This window comes from Coenobita brevimanus, chromosome 15, assembly GCF_032717465.1.
Source record: "Coenobita brevimanus isolate Jiangsu-jjx chromosome 15, ASM3271746v2, whole genome shotgun sequence".
NCBI lineage: Eukaryota > Metazoa > Arthropoda > Malacostraca > Decapoda > Coenobitidae > Coenobita > Coenobita brevimanus.
The window spans coordinates 28,920,837-28,941,744 of record NC_136968.1 but is presented as its reverse complement, the minus strand read 5'-3'; the positions used below and the strand labels follow the sequence as shown (position 1 = coordinate 28,941,744).

Here is a 20,908-nt window from a genome sequence, read left to right as displayed (position 1 = left end):
CTTTTCCTTATCGTGGGCCCTTCCACACATATGAGTCTAAATCAGATAAAAACATTAATCTGACGTTGCCATGTGACCTTCACTTTTTGGCATTCGTTGTAACCATGATTCTTGACTGATTGTTCTAGAAGTTGGATCCCTTCCTCTTTTTCTTACCGTGAGCCCTTCTACACATATGAGTCTAAATCAGATAAAAACATTAATCTGACGTTGCCATATGACGTTCACCTTTGATCTGTTGTTCTTAAAAACAACAGATCATCCCCTTGCCTGACCCTCAACTTGCCTACCAAGTTTAGTCCACATCAGATCAAAACTCTTTTTGTTACTTTGGTGTCACAGACACACATGGGTCGAGCTTTTACCTTGGCCTGAGACCTTGATCTTTAACTGATTGTCTTTATAACTGAATCCCTATGTATTTTTCTTATCCTAAACCCATCCGCCAAGATATGGTCCAAATCAGATCAAAACTGTTTAAGTTCACCTTGCCGGACGATCTTGACCTTTGGTCCATTGTTCTCAGAAACAATAAGCCAACATCTTGGACAGGTGAAATTATATGAACAAAAAAATCCCAAACAGCCCTCGGATATAAACCAGAACGGACCAATCTACTTGGAGAGCCTTAACCCACTTCATCACCAGGCCCCTATATAGTTATAAGGTTTTCACTTAACGAAGTAAGTGTCAGGACTACATATTATAATTGCAAATCATAATAGATAGATAGATAAATAGATAGATAGACAGCCCTCTGCGAGCCTGGGAAAAGGAAATGAGTTTGCAAGTTGCACTGAGGAAAGCTGACGACAGCGGCCAGTAAGGAGATGATGCAGTTAGCTGTCAGCAGTCCTCTCGTGAACAATGACCTAGTAACCATACACACACACATACACACATACTCACACACAGGCTGCTAGAACTTTCCATCCACGAGGAACACACGTGACGCACCCCTGCTACACCAGAATTTAGGAAAGAGAGCTCAGACGGAGGTTAGCCACAGAACAGGCAAGAGAGAAGGAGACAGGCCTCAGAAGAGACAGGTCACAGTGAGAAGGGCTTGGCAATTTGAGAGAGAGAGAGACAGAGAGATAGATAGCGGGACGGGACTCTATACTTACGCTCTGTGTGAGAGACTTGTTAATATTTCCAAGACAAATAAAAATAGTCCCATACTATTCTTTACCTCTCCTGTCTCTACATGACAAATGGGAAGCTACTCCAAGATATAAAAACCGCTCGTCCACAAATCTAAAATATATATATAACTCAACCACAAAGGAACCTACACAGTCTTTTATGACACAAAGTCATTGATGACATTTGGTAGCAGCGAACGTATACGAACCTCGTCTACGAATCAACATTGAATTCCTACAAAATATCAAGATTGAAAACAAAAAGAATACCCCTCACAACCAGCTCCTGACAGTATTCTCTCCACCCAGCCCCCTCCGCCTCCCCGATCATCATGCTGATGCAGAGGTGAATAGATCACACGACGCCTTGCAAGTAGTTTAACAAAACATTGATACGATCTTGCAATTTCTATGACGAACCAGCGAATCTACGGACATCGTCTCCGAATTAAAAGCAAATTTCTACAAAAGCAGGCGAGACTCTACAAAATTAGCTTCAATTCTACAGTGAATCCCTACAAAATACAGCCTACAATGCAAATAGTCTACAGGTCTACAAAACAACTCTATAATCTTCACGTAACTTCAAGCAGCAACAAGAAGAATATAAAACAAAGCAAGTAAAGAAGAGGAAAAACCAAAGCAACAAGCACACAAAATCCCCCACCACTCACTCCCGCCTACGCCTGACGCAGAGGTCAAGACACGCAGCAAAACACCAAGTCCATATTCACAACTCGTCTTACTCACCCGTCTTCACTCAAGTTACTCATCGCTACTCATTCACTCACCACAGCTACCAGTGTGGGAAGTCGACGTCATCATGCGTGCTTGCTGAACAGACGCCACGTCAGTCAACTCACCACTTGCACCACCACTCACACCATTTCCTCCACGGTAAAAATTAGTGAGTTACATAGTTACTTCATTTATACAATACACAGTGATAGACAATAAGCTTCTGCACAAACATATAAAACGTGCTGTATAGTTACAACTTAAATGCACATACTTACTTCAGTTATCTGCATAACTCAAACACTAAATAATCACCAACAATAAATATTCTACACTGTATATATTCATTCATTTATTATAACATTTATTTACTACCAACGAGTGTTACCATTTATACCTACATAAAATACGTGTTTCATATATACAACTATACATTATTACATCTACAAAGTAATAAAGGAAATATACCATCACAGATACTCAGTGAGCAATTAAAAGAACTGTATTAAACATTTATTAATTAAAGCTACCTAGTGGAAACATATAAATTAAGTTACAAGGTAAACTGGAAAAAAAAAAAAAAAAAAATGGCCAACACAAATGACGTTAGCAAGAGTGAACATCTTCAACACAATCGTGAAGACAATGATTTCCACACAATGCTGACACACATATTACTCACGATAGGTACAGGTGAACAACAAGTCAGTGTGTATAGTTAATACTGTATATATGTATATATTTTTTATATAAAATAACAAAATATGGGACTATATAATATCATTTTCAGTAATACCTGTGCAATATAAACTAAACTTTAAAAAAGTATCCCAAGGAAATTAGCCAGTAATTATGCAACCATGAACAACATAGAAAAAGCGTACACAAGCGAAGAAAAACAAACTATAGAAAATCAATACATACAAAAAAAAAAAAAAATGAAAGAAAGAAAGAAAGAAAGAAAAAGTAAGAAAGAAAAAAGAGAAATAGAGTAAGATCACATAACAAACAAATGAAAGTAAGTGTAAGTGTTACGACATATGTCAAAATACCACATAAACTACAAACAAAAAAGCAAATTGTTGTCTCCACAAACAAGTGGCATGGCACATCATCACTATCATCGACCGCAGCATATGTTAGGACTGCAATTATTACAATTATGTAACTCCATATTATAATTATGTAACGACAAACGATTACGTTATGTTACACTTGCTACAATTATGTAACTACAAACAATATGTACCAATTTATGTGACAGTTGCATTAACAAGATGTAACTTTTATGTAACCTTAACTACAATTATGTAACTACAAACAATACTACAAACAATATGTACCATTTCTGTGACAGTTGCATTAACAAGATGTAACTTTTAGGTAACTTTAACTACAATTATGTAACTACAAACGATATGTAACAATTATGTAACGACAAACGATTGCATTATGTTACACTTTGCCAATTAACAGTTGCATTAACAAGATGTAACTTTTATGTAACTTTAACTACAATTAGAAGGCCAAGACACTTATGTAATAGTTGCATTAACAAAATGTAACTACAATTATAAGGCCAACACAATTATGCATTACCACAATATTTTGTAACAATTCATAAAATGTTACAAGTATGTAGTACCACAATGTTAGTACAATATTATAAGTCATACAATTATAGCACAATTCTGTATTACCAGTATCATCATACAACTTAGGTGAAATATTAGACATTACTAAAGTGATAACTCTATGTAATGTATAACCTAGCAGTATTACCATTCCACAATTATATGCGTACGTCTGTTGTACATGCACGTCTTACAAAGTGTTATACAACAACCATTGCATTTATTCAAATATGTATACAACTTGTTTAAAATGTAATATTACTGAATAATCACTATTTACTATGAATAATATATGTATACAATATTCATACAATTATGTTACTTTTACAATATTATGTATTTCACTTAATTAGCTTATAAGTTCATTATAATGTGTATATAGTATGTATTAATATATTAGGACTATTAACTGTCGATGGTACGCCATTTTCGAGCGGCCGAGCAGATGTCAGGACTACATATTATAATTGCAAATCATAATAGATAGATAGATAAATAGATAGATAGACAGCCCTCTGCGAGCCTGGGAAAAGGAAATGAGTTTGCAAGTTACACTGAGGAAAGCTGACGACAGCGGCCAGTAAGGAGATGATGCAGTTAGCTGTCAGCAGTCCTCTCGTGAACAAAGACCTAGTAACCATACACACACACATACACACACACACTCACACACAGGCTGCTAGAACTTTCCATCCACGAGGAACACACGTGACACACCCCTGCTACACCAGAATTTAGGAAAGAGAGCTCAGACGGAGGTTAGCCACAGAACAGGCAAGCGAGAAGGAGACAGGCCTCAGAAGAGACAGGTCACAGTGAGAAGGGCTTGGCAATTTGAGAGAGAGAGAGACAGAGAGATAGATAGCGGGACGGGACTCTATACTTACGCTCTGTGTGAGAGACTTGTTAATATTTCCAAGACAAATAAAAATAGTCCCATACTATTCTTTACCTCTCCTGTCACTACATGACAAATGGGAAGCTACTCCAAGATATAAAAACCGCTCGTCCACAAATCTAAAATATATATATAACTCAACCACAAAGGAACCTACACAGTCTTTTATGACACAAAGTCATTTATGACATAAGTACTGCCTCGAGCTAAAAGAATCTAAGTCAGTATAAAAGAAAATCTCTGTTGAACAGGAATGAATGTCGATAGAAGTTAGGAAAAACACCCTTTGAGGACTTTGGAATATTTCACTACTGTCGAGTTTTGTCCAATAATAAATCAATGCAGTGGGTATTGTTTTACAACACCAATAGTGGTCCTCTTATGATGATCTGATGTTAGTTTTCAGACAATTTATGGTGGTAGCCAGAACAAATTGCAAAGTACATAGATCATAGCTAACGGGTTGAAGTATTGGACGGTGCAGCTCACAGGAAAGACCTTGCTAGCGGCCTAATTAATATCAAATGTCGTGCAAACATAATCTGGTTCGTGTACGGTATGTAAACAAATACGTTTTCAAAATTAATCCAACTGTCATAACAATGAGAGAGCGGATATTTCGTGATTTTAATTAGTTGATTTTGGGGCAGATCAGGGAAGGGTTCTTTCAGTGTGGTCTTTTATTAAAAAGCGGGGGTTAATCAATGATATTGGAGTGAATTACATCGCCGGTGAGGCCCGCCATAATATGAGAGGATTCCCATCCGGCGCTAATAAGGAAGGAATCCGGTGCTGCCTGTAATTACTGGGTCTTCAGCTCTACATACCAGTATTATGCTCTTTCCAGAATTTTCATTAACTTCCAATTTTTTTCATCGTCATACTTCTTTCCTGTTCACAGTGCCGGTCCTTTATATACGCAGTGCTGTGCCCTTTTGTTGGCAGTTTCATCCCTCCTCTTTGCAGTTCTGTCCTTTCTGTTTGCAATCTTCTTTCTCTTGGTTCCACTTTTGGCATTCCTGTTCAATACATTGTTATTTTCATTTACAGGTTCGCTCCTTTCTTTGTAGAGCCGTCAGTACTGTTCGCCGTGCCATTCCTTTCTGTTTGAATTTTTGGCAGTCCAGCTTGCAGTGCACTTCTTTCTACTCTCAGTGTCAACTTTTCTGCTCGCAGTTTAGCTTCTTTTTGTTAATATGTTAATTCTTTCAGGTACCAATGTCTTACTTTCTGTTTGCTGTCTTTTCTCTCTGTTCTTGGTATACCAGCCGTTCTCTTCATAATTTCTTTCCCTCCTTCTAGCAGTGTCATCTTTATTGGTTGTAATGTCATCCTGTCAGGTTTATTCACTCTCGTATCTCTTCGTAGTTCCGTCCTTCCAGTACACAGTATCAGCCTTTCATCTCGCAGTGTCTCAGTATGAAAATATGCTGTACCTTGCATCAATTATCAGTATTGGATCAACAGAATGCGAATCAGGATGCTTCAAATATATATATATATATATATATATATATATATATATATATATATATATATATATATATATATATATATATATATATCAGCGTGTGTATGTATAATACTATCGGATGGCTAAAGGGGGAATCGTAGCTAAATCAATGAGCACCGTACATAAAGTACCCCACCTCTCATGCCACACCTACTGTAATGCCACACCCCTTGCTTCACTCCTCGCACCACACCATACCCTTCACACCACACCCAACCCCACAAGCAGCACCCAAACAACATTCATCATATCACATCCGACACATGAATCACACTCATGCCACAGCCCTCACTCCACTCATTCATTACAACATATCCATCACACCACACCACACTACACTATATCCCGCATAACCTGCCACACCCTTCCCACTTCCTCACACCCTACCTAACCCTTCACACCATAGCTACAACACACACACACACACACACACCCCTCACACTGCACCCATACCATTCACACCATACCAGACCTACACCCCACACATTACATCGCACCTCTCATTCCTTATACAACACCTCACATCACACCACAACCCACGGTACACCATATTCCTCACACCACAACAAGTCAGCACCCATCACACCACCCCACACCACATCACACCCACTCCACCCTGCTTAAAACTATATCCCTTATACCACAAACCTCCCAAACAACACCATACACTTCACACCACGCCACACCCTTCACACCAAACCACACCTCACACAACAACACACCCTTCACATCACATCATACTTCATACCACAACACACCCTTTACATCACATCACACCTCACACCACAACACACCCTTCACGTCACATCGCCCCTTACATCACACCCAACCTCACACCGTACCACACGACATCCCTCAGACACTCCACATCTCACATCACACAACACCTATCACACCACACCACACCACACCTCTCACACCGCACCACACCCCTCATCTACCCCGAACACCACACCACAACACCTCATCTACCCCGAACACCACACCACAACACAACACAACACAACACGAAACGGTACACCACACCACATCCCTCACACCACATCACACATCTCACATCAGGTCGCACTCCTCATCCATCACACCAAACCATACCATGTACAACGTCAAAATCCTGGTGCCATCACTCCTACCATATCACACCCGTCTTCCATCACACTACTCCCCTTGCCTCATATCTCTCACTCCTCTCTGGGGAGGGCAGGAAGAGGAAAATCACTCCCTTAAATAGAGCCTCTGTGAAAATACTAATGTCGGAGGTGATGTGGGTAGGGGAGAAGAGAGGAAGAGGAGAGGGATGGGAGGGAAACTGTATAAATGGAGAGGCGTTGTAAATAGAAGGGGAACCAGAGAGGAAAGGGAAGTAGGTGGGGAGGAAGAGGAAGGGAAACAAAGAAGAACGGAGGAAGTGAATGGAGAAGGACAGAGGCGGAGAGAAAAAGGAATGAGTTGGTATGATGTGACGATAGAACATACAGTAACTACACAGAGAAGAGAAAGGGTAGAAAGGAAGGGCAGAAGGGGGCCAAGTAGAGGGTAGGTGAAGAAGAAGGAGGGTAAGAAGCGAGGAGAAGAGGATGGAAAGAAGAAAGAAACTGGCTGATGTAGATCTGACTTCATAACAGGAATGGTGTGTTTTCATCATTGTCAAGAAATCCCTCTTTTCTTTCCCCTTCCTTCCCCCCCCCCCACTCCTCTTCCTTCTAGTTCTCTTTGCTCATGTCTTTCCATCCTGTCCGTTTCCTTTTCTATTTTCTCCCCATTTTTTCACGTTCCCCTCCTCTGCCCATCCCGTTCTCTTTTCCTTCCCTCCTCTTCTCTTTCTGTCACATCTTCTTCCTTTTCATTATTTTCCTCTTCTCTCCCCATTCGCTCCTATCCTCTTCCCCGTTCTCTTCTCATTCATCTCTAATTCTATTCATTTCTTCTCCTCCTTCCTGCCACTCATGCCCTTTACCTCCCACCCCCTTTCGTCCTCCTCTTGCTCTAAATTCCTTTCTTAATATACAGGGCGAGGGGACAGAGAAAAAAGATGGAACTAAAGGGAAGGGTAATATAGAGAGAAGGGAACGAACTAGAGTGAAAGAGATAAATCGGAAAGTAAAAGAGAAATTAGAGGAAAAGAAAAAGAGTTGAAAAGAAAATATGCTAAGAATGGAGAGGAACTCTAAAAGGGAATAGAATAATTAGGGAAATAGGGAGGAGGCAAAGAGAAGGGAGATGGGGAACTGAAAGAAGACATAGAAAGATGAGAGGAAGGAACTAAGCGAGAAAAAAGAAGAGGCACAGAGAGCAGAGCAAGGTAGCGATTAAAGATGAGAAAAGGTAGAGAAAAGAGGGGTGAAGAAACTGATAAAAGGATTAGAGAGAGAGAGAGAGAGAGAGAGAGAGAGAGAGAGAGAGAGAGAGAGCAGTGACCTGGCGGAGGTGGGGGCAATGTCTGAGTTAGTGTGGGTTATGAGTGTGGCGGTGAAAAATGGCTTCCACACCGTTTCCGATGCCACTGGTCCTGCTTTTGTGTTTTACTTCCTGTTGCTGATGAAATAAATGACGAATCATGTAACTATATTTATCTGTTATTAGGCTTCTGTACTTCATAGTCTTTGATGTTGCTAAACTTCTGCATTTCATGTCCTATGATGCCTCCAGGTTTTTGTGCTTTATATTCTTTAATGTTATCAGGCGTACGTGAGTTATGTTTTATGATGATTCATGGTTTCTCTACGTTAAATTCTTCGACGTTATCAGGTTCCTGTACTTGATATTCATTGATGCTACTCGGCTTTTGTGCTTTATGCTCTTTGATGTTACTAGGCCTTTGTACCTTATGTTCAGTGATTATACTAGGTTTTGTACTTTATGTTCATTTATAATGTAAATTCTAAAAATTGTCATTGTTCTTGATGTAACAGATGACATATGTATGGCTGTTGTATCTACCATTATGTACCTTTGCGTAATGGAGCGGGAGACAGAAGAGAATATTGTGCCCACAAAGTCGCCTGCTTGTTGAGGGTGATAGGAAAGTTGTACAATAGAGTACTGACTGCGAGGGGGAAATCTCTCATAGAAAGGTTGGTGAGTGAGAAGCAGGAGAGATTCAGTGAGGGGAAGGGATGCTTTGTTCCGATAATTGCACTCAGATGTATTATAGATAAGTTTTGGAAAGATTTAGGGAGGATAATGGATGTGTTGATCAGATATTTGCATAAAGATGCCTTAACTTAGAATATAGTGTTTTGCTATGGCGTTAATATGTGATGCATGTGAGATGTTAGTGTTTGATTGTACTAAGAGTCAGTAGGAGTTCCTAGCCTCACCGTATTACCTCCCAACACATAGTGGTTATATGGGAGTTAAGGACGTGTTCATAATATGGTGTTCTGGTTTGGTGTTAATTTGTGTGCGCGAGATGCTTGTGTTTGGCTGTACTGAGAGTGTTCTGGTATGGTGTTGATATGATGTGTTTGTAGAACTGGGCAACCACTGAGCACCTCATATTTTTAAAGATCCAGCTGTACCCTGCTTTCTCTCTCTCTCTCTCTGAGCCTATGTGTGTGTGTGTGTGTGTGTGTGTGTGTGTGTGTGTGTGTGTGTGTGTGTGTGAATAAACTTTCAAGCCATCCTTTTGATGTAGAGTGGTAGGCGGGTGGGTGTTGTGGTTGGATGGGTTGGGTTTGTGGTGGGATGGGTGTGTGGGTTGATTTTGTGGTGAGGTGGGTGGGTGGATGTGTGACTTCCCGGAGGACGTGACAGGCGATGGACTCACTCACCTGCGTGTGTGGGCAGGTATATAGGTTTGTGGGTGAATGGATGGGGGAAAGTTTGGTAGGTGGCAAATACTTTCATGAGATAAATAGATCCGTCATTGGATTAAGTTCAGTGAGAAAAAAAATCACGGGAGAATACGTCCATGGAGGAAAATGGAAGACGTGGAACCATTGATCCAATGAATAAAAAAAGTCTATGGAAGAATAGGCCTATTAGTTCACGTGGAAATTTGGTGTTATCCAGATGTGAGAAAATATATCCACGGAGAAAAAGATTCAGTGGGAAAAATAGCTCCATGGGAAAATATAGGTCATTAAAGGGAAAGTAGGCCCATGCAAAAAAATTCGTCCAAAGGGGAAAATAGTACCATGGAGGAAATAGGTTCATGGAGAAAAATGAGGCCGGTGGGAGATAACCCCTGGGAGTGTAGTTGGAAAGTAGCGTGTATGCTAGTTTTCTGCAGTGACTCCACGTGATAACGCCTCATATTTAGTACACTAACCTCATTTTCTTTCTATTCAGATATCATATTCTGCCATTTAGTCTCTTTCCATCCCTCTTAAGCTTGTATTCTCTCCCATTCTCTCCTCTGTCTAAACTCTCCATCCCTTTTTACATCATCTTCACCATACCAGCTTAATCTTATCGCCAGTACATCACTATTTTCCCTTCTAATCCCGCTTTCTCTTCTTTCACAGCCGTGGTGACGTGTACGCGCGGCGAGGGTCTTATCCCACCGCCGCCACTCGTCACAGACCAGCCCTACTTCGATTCCTCCATGCTAATCAACCAGACTGTGCATGTGGGCAGACTGGCAGAGCTTCATTGTAGGGTTCACTCAGTCGGCAACAGAACGGTAATAGAAACCGAAATTTTTACTTTTTTCTGTGTCTTATTCCATTTTTAGTTTAGTCTTTCGTTCTTCATCTTTCGTTGTTCCTCACTTCATTTTCATTGGCAACTGAAAGGTAGGAACTGGAATTTTAACCTCTTCTTTCTCTTCTTTCCTCCTTAGTCTGTGTGTCTCGCTGTTCCTGTCTTCATTTACATCCGCAACAGAACGGTATGAGGAACTGGAATTCTGCCTTTATTTCTTTTTTCTTTTTTGTTTGTCTCCGTCTCACTTTGCCGTTTACTGAACATTAAGAGGAACTGAATATTTTTGGTCGTTTCTTCCTGTTTCTGTCTTGTTTCTGTTTTTATTTTCATCGGTAACAGAACGGTAAGTGGAACTGGAATTTTGTCTTTCTTCTGTGTGTGTGTGTGTGTGTGTGTGTGTGTGTGTGTGTGTGTGTGTTTGTGTTCCTTTGTTTGCCTCTGGTTTTCCTTGTCCATTTCTTCATTTTCATTTTGTCTGTCTCTTTCTTCATTTCTTTCTTGTAATCCTTGTCTTTAGTTCTCTCTGTCTGTCTCGCTGTTTATCTTTCTTAGTAAGATACACACAACTCTCAACAGAACTTTATTATTTATTTGTTTTATTTTTTGTGTGACTTTGATTTTCTTTGTCGGTATCGTTCCCTTTGTCAGGCGGTCTACGACTCTCTATCCTTATCTCTCACTGGGGATTGTTCCCTATTAGCAAAGGAGCGATGATAGAACGTAAATTCTCTCTCTCTCTCTCTCTCTCTCTCTCTCTCTCTCCTGTTAATGTCTGTAAATATTCCTTCATGTTTTCAGTCACCCGGGATAAATTTTCTTGTAGCTTTCTCTCTCTCTGTCACTTTCACTGTCTCACCCACATGACATGTAAAAGACAGGTGAATCATGGTTTATTTGTGTGTTTCAGTGTCTGATTTCTTGAGTTCACAAGAGTGAGAGAGAGAGAGAGAGAGAGAGAGAGAGAGAAGGAGGGGAGGGAGAGGAGGAAGGATTATGTAGTCCGTTGCATAAGAGCCAGCAGTTCTCTCCGTGTCACACACATTACACACCTTCACATATCATCAAGTACGAGTATTCCTTTACACCCAAAGCAGATCCTTTATATGTCACAGTAGTCCACCTCAAGATTAGATTGTACTTCATGACTGATATGGTATTTGATGGAATTAGGTCGTCACGTAGAAAGGCGAACGAAGCAGGCACCGATCCTCTCCTCAGCTAAAAAGAATCGTGTGTAGGTAGCAGGAATGGAATATGAAAATAGACAACTTGCTGAAGAGATTAAGTACTGTATCCACGTGATATATATATATATATATATATATATATATATATATATATATATATATATATATATATATATATATATATATATGTGTGTGTGTGACCCAATGGATTGTTTTAAGGGGGTCAAATTTCAGATCTGGGTCATTCGAGGTCACCGGTAGAATGTTCGCCTTTTTGGCCCTGGCAACCTGCTGGCCAGTTTTTGGCATAGATACTCACATGACATCCAGTTCAGACATAGGTTATGTGAGGTTGACCTCCAAGGTCATTTGAGGTCACTGGTCGATGGTCTTTTGAGGTCACCGATAATACACGCTCGAACAACTGTACTCAGTAGCCCCATTTTTGGCATAGAGACTCACATGACCTCCAGATCGGCTATAGGCTATATGAGGTTGACCTCCGAGGTCATTTGAGGTCATGAATAACAGTAAACAAGTGCGCACAAATGCTGTGCATTAGTCTGTGAAAGCTGAAATAGAAAGTTCCTGGACCTCGTATAATCCTTCATACATCGTCTTTCTGTAGTAGAAAGAAAGATTGAACTAGAACAAATAGGATTAGTGTTCGCCTTTTTGGCCCGGCAATGATGGGTACCCCTCCCATTATATATCTCATCTCATCTCATCTCATCAGCCGTTTGAGTGTCCACTGCAGGACCGGCCGATCCCTATCGAAGTAGAGACGATACAGCCAATTTATCTCTACCAAGTGGCTTAGGCTGTCTAGTAGAGACTGTATGTAGGGTGAGAAGTACTTGTAAGTGTAATTATTGTGTTGGAGTGGCTTTGGATGTGTGTGTAGTCTGTGAACCAAGTGTAATCCGCTCGCGTAAGCTGACTGGGTGCAAGCATACTTTATAGTATGCAACATTGGTTCAACCACAGCACCCCCATATGTCCGCCAGTGCAGTAAGTGGCCAGAAGAACGCTCCCATATATATATATATATATATATATATATATATATATATATATATATATATATATATATATATATATATTGTTACATAGCCTATGATTTCATCATCCTTTGTGTAATTTTAACGCACAGTATGCTGCATGTTTGATCACGAGCGTGTTCTGCCTCAGTTCCCCCCTTCTACCGTTATAGTAGAGTAAGTCGTCCTTTCTGTTGTTCAGAGTAGGATTGTCAGCTCTTTGTCCCCTATGGCTTCATTTGCGCGTCCTTCTTACAAGTTGTATCAAGCTCTGCTGGCCCCTATATAATGAGCTCAGTCTCTGCATTATTGCCACTTAGATCTGCTCCTTATTTTGTTCACATCTCTGTCCTCCCCTGTACAGTTATTATTGTGAGTGCCCAGGAAGTCTCCAACCATCTAGCAGCTGTGAAATTTGAGTATAAGTGTTATTACATTTTTTCCTTGTACTGTATAGCATAAGGTGTTGATTCGTGGGCCTAGTGAGGTTGTTGTGATTTATGTGTTTTTGTGTCAGTCATTATTAATAATATTTTGTATCTGTAATAATTTATCTTGCATTAACTGAGCATTATCCAGTGTATTTTTATTTTATCAGGGCGGACTTAGATAAATTTACTCTTGCTAATTTCGTGTTAATAGAGGCTATTGCAGTTAACCATATATTTAACCTGTTTTTTTTGCCATTACATTATCCTTATGAGTCCTGAATGTTTTGTTGTTAGTTTGAGCATTAAACTTTAACTTGTAATTTTACCTAACTCTTTGTTTTGAACCTGGAACTTTACGGGACAGTATTGATTTTTAGTATTCTCACTTAAAGTGTACATTATCTTTCTCTGTTCCGGAACATAAATTTGGCGACCTCTTATCAGGATATTCAGGATATTATCATAAGGATATTGCTCGATATTTTGTGACTGTGATTTATTCATGATGTCTACTATTACTACACTTGATGAAGCCAAAGATATTTTGTCAAATGTGCAAACAGTGTGTGATGTAGAAAACAGAACAAAGAATGAATTTAAGCTTGTTGCTCAACAATTGGGAATTGCTGTTCGCTCTCATCATTCTAAAGAGCAAATTGTTGACATGATTAATGAAAGCTTGTTTAATGTAACTCCTCCAAATGAGCAAACACAGATTGAATTAGCTAAGTTACAGCTAGCCCTGCAGGAGGCTCGTGTGAAGGAAGCTGAATTTCAAGCACGTGCTAAGGAGGCTGAGTCTCAGGCAAAGGAGGCTTGTGTTAAGGAGGCTGAATTTCAAGCAAATGCTAAGGAGGCTGAATCTCAGGCTCGGATTCAGGAGGCACAGATACAGGCTCAGGCACAAATTGAACTTGCCAGGATTCAGGCAGACCATGAGTATCGCATGAAACAAGGTGGAACTGGATCATCTAGCTCTGATGATTTTGATGTGGCTAAAAATGTTAAACTTGTCCCTCCTTTTAATGAATCTGATTTAACAACGTATTTTCAGTTGTTTGAGAGGGTAGCTACAGGTTTTAATTGGCCCAAAAAGTATTGGCCAGTACTCCTTCAAACTGTTCTCACCGGTAAAGCTCAAGTAACTTATGCATCTTTGCCTCAGGATCAATCTGATAATTATGATGTAGTTAAGAACTTGATTCTTAAGGCCTATGAGCTTGTTCCTGAAACCTATAGAGTAAAATTTAAGACAACTTATAAGCAAGATAAGCAATCCCATGTTGGGTATGCAAAAATCAAAGAAGATCTGTTAGAGCAGTGGTTAAATTCTAAGAATGTGGATTCTGATTTTGGTAAATTTAAGCAGATGATTTTGCTGGAGGACTTGAAGAGGTGTATTTATAAAGATGTAAGCCTATATCTTGATGAGAAAAGAATAGTCTGATGCTGCAGTTTTAGCTGATGAATATGTTCTCACTCACAAGAGATATTCTAAAGAAAAAAGGAAAGCTGAGAGTAAGTACGTTGCCTCTACTCAGAGTACAGGTAACAGGAAAGAGAATAAAGATGATGTTTCTCAGGAAGTAAATACCAGCTTCACCTCTAGATTTCAGAAAAGTAAATGTACTTATTGTAGTAAGCTTGGTCATACTACGGAGAGATGTTTCAGGAGACAGCATGATATGAACAAAAAGGAATCTTTAAATATTCAGTCAATTGGTCTAGTGTCCACCCTTGAGAGTTCCCAGAATTCCTTAACTGAGTTAACTGAACCTGCTTTGAGGGGTAAATTAAATTCTCATGATGGAGCAGTAACGTGGGTGACACTCTCAAGAGTTCATGTGCTAATTTCCTCTCTGATGGTTTTGTCAGCCCTCTGGACAGTAATGACAGGAAATCAGTTAAAATATATCGTGATACAGCTGCTTGCCAATCCCTTATGCTGACCAGTGTTCTAGGCTCTAATGTTAATTCCTCTGATGAAACTGTAATCTTACAAGGTGTAGGGAATAATTACTTCTCTGTCCCTCTGTGCAGAGTGAATTTAGAGTCTGGTTTTGTTAATGGTTCCGTTATGGTTGGGTTGGTTGAGACACTCCCAATGTCAGGTGTAACTTTCTTACTTGGAAATGATATTGGTGGAAGTCAAGTGTGTCCAGCTCCTCAGTTGTCTAGTGAGCCAGTGGCTGCGGCCCGGGATTGTGGTGTCCCGGATGTGTTCCCTGCATGTGCTGTCACTAGGGGCTAAGTCTAAAGTTACTGGTGACTTAGAGGATAATGATGATGATGATGTTATCCTACCTGACACTTTTCTTGCTAATTTGGATCACTCACCAGATGAGGCAGTACCCCGTAGTGTTGATAATTTGTCTCGTCAAGAGTTGGTTGAGTTGCAGGTTGCTGACCCTGAGTTGAAAGGTCTAGCTAACTCTGCTTGCAGTGAGGAAGAGTCAGCTGGTGCTTCTACTTGTTATTATATAAAGTTAGGAGTACTTATGAGGAAGTGGAGACCCCCAACAGCATCAGCCGACTGTGAATGGGAGGTTGTACATCAAGTTGTCATCCCTCGTGTTTGTAGGCAGGATATCATTTGAGTGGCTCATGATTCCAGTTTGGCAGGACACCTTGGAGTGAGGAAGACTGTGGCACGCATTTTGAAACACTTCTACTGGCCAGGGATCTTCAGGGATGTTTCCTGGTATTGTAAGTCTTGTCACACCTGTCAAGTTGTGGGGAAGTGTAATCAGACCGAAAAGGTTGCACCTCTAGTTCCCATTCCTCCTTTTGAGGCGCCTTTCACCCGTGTGTTGGTGGATATTGTGGGCCCTCTTCCTAAGACTTCTTCAGGATTTTCTTATGTGTTGACCCTGATTGATATGGCTACTCGTTATCCTGAAGCCATTCCACTTAGAAATATCTCAGCAAAGAACGTGGTTAAGGAAATGCTAGGGTTCTTCACAAAGTTTGGTCTGCCCAAGGAGGTGCAGTCCGACCGGGGTAGTAATTTCATGTCAAATGTTTTCAAGCAGTCTCTGAAAGAGTTGGGCATCACCCAGATCATTTCTTCAGCTTACCATCCCCAGACTCAAGGAGCATTGGAGAGATATCATCAAACACTCAAATCGATGTTCAAGAAATACTGTTTGGAACATCAGAAAGACTGGGATAAAGGTCTTCCATTCGTTGTGTTTGCCGCAAGAGAATCTCCAAATGAATCACTGGGCTTCTCACCTTTTGAACTACTGTTTGGCCATGAAGTAAGAGGACCCCTTAAGCTACTCAAGGAATGCTGGCTGTCGGAGGAAGATGACGTCAACCTGCTGGAGTATGTGATGAAGTTCAAAGAACGGCTGTCCACTGCTTTACAACTGGCGAGAGAGAATTTAGGAGCTGCTCAGGAGAAGATGAAGACTTGGTATGATAAGAAGTCCAGGTTACGCCACTTTCAGCCAGGAGATCAGGTTTTGATTCTGCTACCGGTTCATGGGCAACCTCTTCAAGCCAAGTTTAGTGGTCCTTATTTCGTGGAGAAGAAACTCAGTGATGTCAACTATGTCATCACCACACCAGATCGTAGAAAGAACAAGCAACTATGTCACATCAACATGCTAAAGTTATATCACAGTCGGGACGAAAATAATCCAGTCTGCACTGTAGCTGTTCCACCCGAGTCTGCAAGTGAAGCTCTCCCATGCAGTATGAGCCTGAGTGATAGTTTGGGGATGAATCCTGATATCATGAATGATCTCCAGACTAAGCTTTCTCATCTAGCTCCCGAGGAAAGGCAGGAGTTTTCGGCATTACTGCAGGAGTACCCGCAAGTGTTCCGTGCCACTCCAGGAAGAACCACTGTGTTGATGCATGATGTCAATGTTGGAGACGCAAAGCCAATTAAATTGCCTCCTTACCGTGTGAACCCAGTGAAAGTTCCTCTCATCCAGAAGGAGCTTGGCTACCTGTTGGACCACAAGATGATTGAGCCCTGCCAGAGCGAGTGGAGTTCTCCTGTCACTTTAGTCCCTAAGCCAGGTGGGTCACAGTGGCTTTGCATTGACTACAGACGTGTTAATCAGATAACCAAAACAGACACTTACCCTCTCCCTCGCGTGGAAGATTGCATAGACAAGATCGGAAAGGCTAGGTACATAAGTAAGTTTGATTTGTTGAAGGGATACTGGCAAGTACTTATGACTGAACGTGCTAGGGAGATCTCATGTTTTGTAACACTAGGAAAGACTTTTGCATGTTCTGTAATGCCATATGGTATGAAGAATGCACCAGCCACATTTCAGAAGCTCATGAATGTTGTAACAGAGGGTTTGGCAGGGTTTGTTGTTTATATTGATGATGTATTAATCTTCAGTGACAACTGGAAAAATCACCTATGCCATGTCAGTAAATTTCTTGAGCGTTTAGTTCAGGCTAATCTTGTAGCTAATTTATCAAAGTGTGAGTTTGGTCAAGCTAAAGTTCAGTACCTTGGGTATGTAATTGGTGATGGACATGCTGCACCACCAGGAGCTAAGGTTCAGGTTATAAGTGATCTTCCCAGACCAAAAAGCAGGAAAGAGCTACAAAGATTTTTGGGAATGGTAGGTTATTACCGGAGATTTGTTCTTAACTTTTCAATTCTTGTATCACCACTTACAGACCTACTGAAAAAGGGAGTTAAATTTGTCTGGACCGATAACTGTGAATCCTCTTTCAACAAACTTAAGCTATTCTATTAAGTCAGCCAGTGCTCGCTACTCCAAATTTTGCTAAGCCTTTTAAGATGGCTGTTGATGCAAGTGATACAGGAGCTGGGGCTGTTTTGCTGCAAGAGGATGATCAGGGTATTGAACACCCTGTATCTTATTACAGTAAGAAGTTCACTCCACCTCAAAAGAACTACTCAACTAATGAGAAAGAGCTTTTGGCCTTGATTTTGGGTTTACAGCATTTTTCATTTTATTTGTGTTCTGGGTTTGACCCCATAGTCATTTATACCGATCATAACCCACTGAAATTCCTTAGTAAGTTTAAAGATAAAAATCAGAGATTGACAAGATGGAGTCTACTTCTTCAGGAGTATTCATTAGACATACAACATGTCAAGGGGAAAGAAAATGTTATTGCAGATTGCTTATCTAGCCTTTAGACAGATTGTTTTAGAGTAATAAGAAATTTCCTTTGTAAATTTCTTTTTCTCTGTGGGGAGGTGTTACATAGCCTATGATTTAATCATCCTTTGTGTAATTTTAACGCACAGTATGCTGCATGTTTGATCACGAGCGTGTTCTGCCTCAGTTCCCCCCTTCTACCGTTATGGTAGAGTTAGTCGTCCTTTCTGTTGTTCAGAGTAGGATTGTCAGCTCTTTGTCCCCTATGGCTTCATTTGCGCGTCCTTCTTACAAGTTGTATCAAGCTCTGCTGGCCCCTATATAATGAGCTCAGTCTCTGCATTATTGCCACTTAGATCTGCTCCTTATTTTGTTCACATCTCTGTCCTCCCCTGTACAGTTATTATTGTGAGTGCCCAGGAAGTCTCCAACCATCTAGCAGCTGTGTAATTTGAGTATAAGTGTTATTACATTTTTTCCTTGTACTGTATAGCATAAGGTGTTGATTCGTGGGCCTAGTGAGGTTGTTGTGATTTATGTGTTTTTGTGTCAGTCATTATTAATAATATTTTGTATCTGTAATAATTTATCTTGCATTAACTGAGCATTATTCAGTGTATTTCTATTTTATCAGGGCGGACTTAGATAAATTTACTCTTGCTAATTTCGTGTTAATAGAGGCTATTGCAGTTAACCATATATTTAACCTGTTTTTTTTGCCATTACATTATCCTTATGAGTCCTGAATGTTTTGTTGTTAGTTTGAGCATTAAACTTTAACTTGTAATTTTACCTAACTCTTTGTTTTGAACCTGGAACTTTACGGGACAGTATTGATTTTTAGTATTCTCACTTAAAGTGTACATTATCTTTCTCTGTTCCGTAACATAAATTTGGCGACCTCTTATCAGGATATTCAGGATATTGTCATAAGGATATTGCTCGATATTTTGTGACTGTGATTTATTCATGTATCTACTATTACTACACTTGATGAAGCCAAAGATTTTTTCTCAAATGTGCAAACAGTGTGTGATGTAGAAAACAGAACAAAGAATGAACTTAAGCTTGTTGCTCAACAATTGGGAATTGCTGTTCGCTCTCATCATTCTAAAGATCAAATTGTTGACATGATTAATGAAAGCTTGTTTAATGTAACTCCTCCAAATGAGCAAACGCAGATTAAATTAGCTAAGTTACAGCTAGCCCTGCAGGAGGCTCATGTGAAGGAAGCTGAATTTCAAGCACGTGCTAAGGAGGCTGAGTCTCAGGCTAAGGAGGCTTGTGTTAAGGAGGCTGAATTTCAAGCAAATGCTAAGGAGGCTGAATCTCAGGCTCGGATTCAGGAGGCACAGATACAGGCTCAGGCACAAATTGAACTTGCCAGGATTCAGGCAGACCATGAGTATCGCATGAAACAAGGTGGAACTGGATCATCTAGCTCTGATGATTTTGATGTGGCTATAAATGTTAAACTTGTCCCTCCTTTTAATGAATCTGATTTAATAACGTATTTTCAGTTGTTTGAGAGGGTAGCTACAGGTTTTAATTGGCCCAAAAAGTATTGGCCAGTACTCCTTCAAACTGTTCTCACCGGTAAAGCTCAAGTAACTTATGCATCTTTGCCTCAGGATCAATCTGATAATTATGATGTAGTTAAGAGCTTGATTCTTAAGGCCTATGAGCTTGTTCCTGAAACCTATAGAGTAAAATTTAGGACAACTTATAAGCAAGATAAGCAATCCCATGTTGAGTATGCAAAAATCAAAGAAGATCTGTTAGAGCAGTGGTTAAATTCTAAGAATGTGGATTCTGATTTTGGTAAATTTAAGCAGATGATTTTGCTGGAGGACTTGAAGAGGTGTATTTATAAAGATGTAAGCCTATATCTTGATGAGAAAAGAATAGTCTGATGCTGCAGTTTTAGCTGATGAATATGTTCTCACTCACAAGAGATATTCTAAAGAAAAAAGGAAAGCTGAGAGTAAGTACGTTGCCTCTACTCAGAGTACAGGTAGCAGGTAAGAGAATAAAGATGATGTTTCTCAGGAAGTAAATACCAGCTTCACCTCTAGATTTCAGAAAAGTAAATGTACTTATTGTAGTAAGCTTGGTCATACTACGGAGACATGTTTCAGGAGACAGCGTGATGTGAACAAAAAGGAGTCTTTAAATATTCAGTCAATTGGTCTAGTGTCCACCCTTGAGAGTTCCCAGAATTCCTTAACTGAGTTAACTGAACCTGCTTTGAGGGGTAACTTAAATTCTCATGATGGAGCTCCTCTTTTGAGCAGTAACGTGGGTAACACTCTGAAGAGTTCATGTGCTAATTTCCTGTCTGATGGTTTTGTCAGCCCTCTGGACAGTAATGACAGGAAATCAGTTAAAATATATCGTGATACAGGTGCTTGCCAATCCCTTATGCTGACCAGTGTTCTAGGCTCTAATGTTAATTCCTCTGATGAAACTGTAATCTTACAAGGTGTAGGGAATAATTACTTCTCTGTCCCTCTGTGCAGAGTGAATTTAGAGTCTGGTTTTGTTAATGGTTCCGTTATGGTTGGGTT

General features: G+C 40.2%; 1 protein-coding gene across 1 annotated transcript in view; it reads left to right on the top strand.

Moving 5' to 3' along the window:
• LOC145390620 (zwei Ig domain protein zig-8-like) overlaps positions 1-20,908 on the top strand; it is a 404,864-nt gene that overhangs the window by 304,159 nt on the left and 79,797 nt on the right. The window contains exon 2 of the mRNA XM_080265416.1: positions 10,398-10,555. Within this exon, the coding sequence (XP_080121542.1) occupies positions 10,398-10,555 (158 nt within the window). The remainder of the gene's footprint in view (positions 1-10,397; positions 10,556-20,908) is intronic.